The 4,240-nt window shown below is 68.7% G+C and overlaps 1 protein-coding gene across 1 annotated transcript; it reads right to left on the bottom strand.

Moving 5' to 3' along the window:
• Positions 1-454: 454 nt before the first annotated feature.
• Positions 455-4,000, bottom strand: PNCK (pregnancy up-regulated nonubiquitous CaM kinase). Its single transcript, XM_084258865.1, has 12 exons — positions 3,852-4,000; positions 3,371-3,440; positions 2,914-3,045; positions 2,596-2,670; positions 2,375-2,513; positions 2,137-2,260; positions 1,917-1,992; positions 1,711-1,823; positions 1,545-1,623; positions 1,371-1,458; positions 1,092-1,236; positions 455-840 (listed from the first exon to the last, which is right to left on the bottom strand). Exons 2-11 carry the CDS (start codon positions 3,436-3,438, stop codon positions 1,099-1,101), a joined length of 1,032 nt encoding a protein of 343 aa, XP_084114991.1. The 5' UTR covers positions 3,439-3,440; positions 3,852-4,000; the 3' UTR covers positions 455-840; positions 1,092-1,098.
• Between the last annotated feature and the right edge of the window lie 240 nt (positions 4,001-4,240).

Genomic DNA, 4,240 nt, shown 5'->3' on the forward strand with positions numbered 1-4,240 from the left:
CCTCTCCTGGCACTGAAGGCAGCCCTGGAAAGGCTCCCAGTCTGGCCACTGCCACAGGCGGGAAGCGGAAAATCAGAAAATCGGAGGAGACCGCTTGGAGCTCTGGTCCCTCCCTGCGACACTGGGGCCCCACTCACCCCGGGGCAGTGACCGGAACGGCCCACCACTCTGCTGGCCTGAATCGCTTCCATTCAATCCCTGGGCGCCAGGGCCACGGCTGGTCAACAACAGGGTGGCAGAGGCTCTTCGCTGGGCTGCCTCTTGTTGGCACTTTGTGGGGCGGGGACAGGAAGCTCGTGGACAACAGGGAGCTTGTCTGCCCTGATCAGAGGGAGCGGCAGGCTGGGTGGCGCGCTGGAGCCCGCGGGCAGAGGGCCTGTCTCCTCGGTGCCACCCACCCCTCTGCACTCCTCCCCGCCCCTGCCCTCCCCTCCCCTGCTCACTGGCAGCCTTTGCTCTGTCTGTCTTTATTGATTAGGGGAAAGCAGGGAGGGGAAGGGGGGCTGGAGGGCCACGACACAAGTGATCACCCACAGTCAGCGAAGCACAGCGGAGCGCGCGGGAAGAACGGGCCACGGAGGTGTGGCGCCTCTGGGGCTCTGGAGGTGTGGCGGCCACAGGTGGGAGAGCCCCTGCGAATGCCTCCACCCCCGGGCTAGGACAGAACCTGGGGGGCACACGGGGCCACCTGCCCGCCCCAGCGCCTTGTGCCACACCCACGAGTCTCACTCTCCAGCAGAGGCCACCCTGGGGGTTCGGGGGCGGGGGGCGAAGGGAGGGGACTGAAAGGTTCGGGGGGGGGGGAATGTGGAGGTCAATCCACTCGGCCTTGCCATCTTCCTGGGGTGGAGAAGAGACAAGCACAGGAAAAGGGGGCAGTCAGGAACACCCCCGCCTGCCCTGCACCCCCAGCTTGGAGTTGAGATTCTCAGCAAGGGCCCCCCAAGTCACCAGCTCCCATGGGAACCCTGGTCCCTCCCGGCTGTGCTCCCGGCCCTCAGCTCAGCGGGGTCTTCCCTGCTCAGCCTTGGCCCAGTGCAGTCCCCCCCCCCGCCTGTAAGCTCCTGGAGGCGCGCCCCCATCTCACCCACCTGGGCGTCACCACGTGGAGGGCTGGCTGGCCGGGAAGCCCGGGTGGCTGTGGCTGGTCATCCTTCGATGCGAGGCCTCCTCGCCCTCAGGGCTCTGCCCCAACTTACGGATGTGGCGCAGGAAGGAGGTGGCGTTGAAGGCTCGCTGCAGGCAGAGAGCGGTGTCGGGCTCCGCCAGGCCCTGTCCCGAGGCTTCAAAGACCAGCAGGCCGTGGGCAGCCCAGGCCACTGCTCTGAGGCAGGGGAGCGCGTGGCCGGGCTGGCACTCTCCGCGCTCACCTTCCAGTGGGTCCGGGCGAAGTTCCTCTGGATCTGCTCGCTGACGGAGCCCAGGATGTCCTTGTCGAAGGCCGCGTCCCCAGAGATCCTAGGGGGGCTGGGGCTCAGCAAGGGGGGCTGTCTCTGAGCACAGGCCCCTCCGCCCCCCGGTCAGCACAGGCGGGTCTCACTCACCAAAGATGCTGTAAGGCCTGCTGGCAGGTGAACCGCTTCTGGGGGTCTCGCTCCAAGAGGTGCCGGATGAAATCTTTGGCTAGAGCAAGGAGGCCAGGTGAGCGCCGCCGGGGCCCGCTCCCCGTCAGCACAGGCCCGCCCGGGCCAGGGGCAGCCTCAAGTTCACCTGATTCTGAGATGTCATCCCAAAAGGGGGAGTCAAACTCGTAGCTGGCCCTCAGGATCTGGCTGAAGAGCTCGGGGTCGCTCTCGTCGTAGAAAGGGGGGTAGCCACACAGCCTGGCACCCACAGATGAATCACTCAGCTGTCCAACCCTCCCCAACCCAGCAGGGAGCAGGCAGGAGGAGAGGAGCCTTGCAGCAGTCACTCACAGGATGTAGGAGATGACACCCAGGGCCCACAAATCTACGGCCTTCCCGTAGGGTTTCTGCTCCAAGAGCTCCGGGGCTGGGGGCCAGAGACAGACAGACGCGCCCGCGCCGAGCACGCCGGCCTCAGTGCTGCGCGTGCCTGCCCTGCCTCGGCCCCACGGCTCCGCCGTGTCCCCTGGCGCCCCGACCCCAGCAAGTCTCAGAGCGCCCCCTCACTTACCCACATAGCCCGGGGTCCCACAGGCGGTGCCCAGCATGTTGCCAGCCTGGATTTTGGAAAGACCAAAGTCGGAGACCATGATCTTGGAGTCCTCGAAGGGCGTGGCATACAGGAGGTTTTCGGGCTGTGACACACGGTGGGCGCCAGAGAAAACAGCCGTCAGCCCAGGCTGGGGCCCGCGGGCCGTAGGCCACGGTGCCCAGGGAGGGGGGCGGGCTGCGGAAGGGAGGGCGGGCACCTTGAGGTCGCGGTGCACGATGCCCAGGCTGTGCAGGTAGGACACAGCGCCAAGGACCTGGCCCACCAGGTGGCTGGCGTCCTTCTCTGTGTAGGAGCCGCGCTCCATGATGCGGTCGAACAGCTCGCCCCCCGTCACCCTGGGGAAGCGGGGCTCAGCTGACCCGGGCGCCTGGGTTCCCACTCGCTGCCAGCACCGCCCCCAGCCCGCCCCCTCCTCACAGCTCCATCGCCAGGTAGAGGTGGGAAGGACTCTCGTGGACGTCTTCCAGGGCCACGATGTTGGGGTGGCTGACCCTGCAACGGCAGGAAACAGCCCTTCGTGGGTATCGGCCGGCCTCGCTGTCCCCACCCCCCGTGAGGGTGGAGAAGGTCAGGGGGCTCTCGGCCCTCTCTTCCCCCCAGCCCTGCCCCTCCCGCAGCACAGGCTGTCCCCACCGCACCCGGCAAGGTGGAGCCCCAGGTCCGGCCTTCCTGGGGGCACCAAGGAGGCAGGGGAAGGGGCGGGACACCCCACTGGGCCGGGCCTGGCCCCTGCACCTTCGGAGCACGGCGATCTCGTTCTCCACCAGGGCCTCCTTGCCTCGAAGCGCCTTCTTGGGGATGCACTTGAGGGCCACAAGGTGTGAGGAGCCCCGCTCCTGGGCGAGCACTACCTCAGAGAAGGCGCCCCTGCGAGAGGAGTCAGGCGGGAAGGGAGGGGCACAGAGGAGAGGGGCCAGCGGGCGACTGGCCCCAAGTGAAGGGGGAAGCCCCACACCCATGACGCCCATCCCCCACGCCAGCCACACTCACAATCACTGGCGCACACTTTCACTGACACTCTCATTTGTTCACACCCATCTCACACACTCACTGGCACACCTTTGATGACACACGCCACACGTCCACACCCCATTTTACACACACTCACTGACACCCCGTTACACCCACCCATCTGCCATCTCACACACATCAACTGGCTGCCACACGCAGGCTCACACTCACGCACACTCACGAGCCGAGCTTCTCTCGGATCTCATAGACGCTGCTGATGTCCTCCGTCTGTTTCTTGATCAGCAGCATGTCTGGGGCAGGCAGAGGACCCAGCCACCCTCAGCGACAGCCACCGCCTCACTGCGACCGGCCAGAGTGCGCACCCCCCACCGCTCGCCCCTCCCCCACGGCCCAGGGCCTCACTCCCAGCAACGCTGCCTCCCAGCAGGCCTCCACAGACACCGACCCCCACCACATACCCGGCAGGGCCCAGCACCCCCACACTGACAGCCCCACGGGGTTCAGCACCCAGACGCCCCCCTTTCGGCGTCTACACGACTCAGCCTCAGCGGCACTTGGCCAACTGCCAGAAGGTTCCATGCACCCCCACCCACAGCACCCAGAGGCACCCCCCACCGGCCCCAGGCCTAGATCTGCCGCCCTCCCCCGGCACAGCGCCCGCCTGCAGGCGCCCCCAAACCACCCATCTGCCCGAGATGCACCTGCGAACCCCGCGCACAGCCGCCGCCAGGGCCACGCACGCGGCCACCCAGGCTCAGCCCGGCTCTCGGCGCCTCAGGCGGGAGGGACTCGGCCGACAGGCTCCCGCGTCGCGCGCGGCGGGGGCAGCGCGCGTGCGGCCGGGGGCGCGCTGGCGTGACAGGTGTGCGCGGGGGCGCGCGGGGGCTGCGGCGACTACGGACCCGGAATCCCCCGCCCCCGCCCGCGCGCCCGCGCGCCCGCGCCCCCAGCGGCCGCTGCCGACCTGGAGCCCGCGCCGCCGCGTCGCCAGGCACCGTGGCCGCGCCGCTCCCCCGCCGCGCCGCCCCCTCCGCGCGCCCCCGCCGGCCGCCGAGCGCGCGGTCGGCCGGGCGCCCTGTCAGGAGATCAG

The sequence above is a fragment of the Talpa europaea genome (assembly GCF_964194135.1).
Source record: "Talpa europaea genome assembly, chromosome: X".
Lineage (NCBI taxonomy): Eukaryota > Metazoa > Chordata > Mammalia > Eulipotyphla > Talpidae > Talpa > Talpa europaea.

Bases quoted from the DNA above. Each gene is read 5' to 3' on its own strand.
- PNCK (XM_084258865.1), bottom strand. From the start codon at position 3,438: ATGCTGCTGATCAAGAAACAGACGGAGGACATCAGCAGCGTCTATGAG. The intron at 1,993-2,136 runs GTAAGTGAGGGG...TCTGGCCCCCAG, and splicing joins TGGGACCCCGGGCTATGTGG to CCCCGGAGCTCTTGGAGCAG. The intron at 1,624-1,710 runs GTGAACTTGAGG...TCCTTGCTCTAG, and splicing joins GGATGACATCTCAGAATCAG to CCAAAGATTTCATCCGGCAC.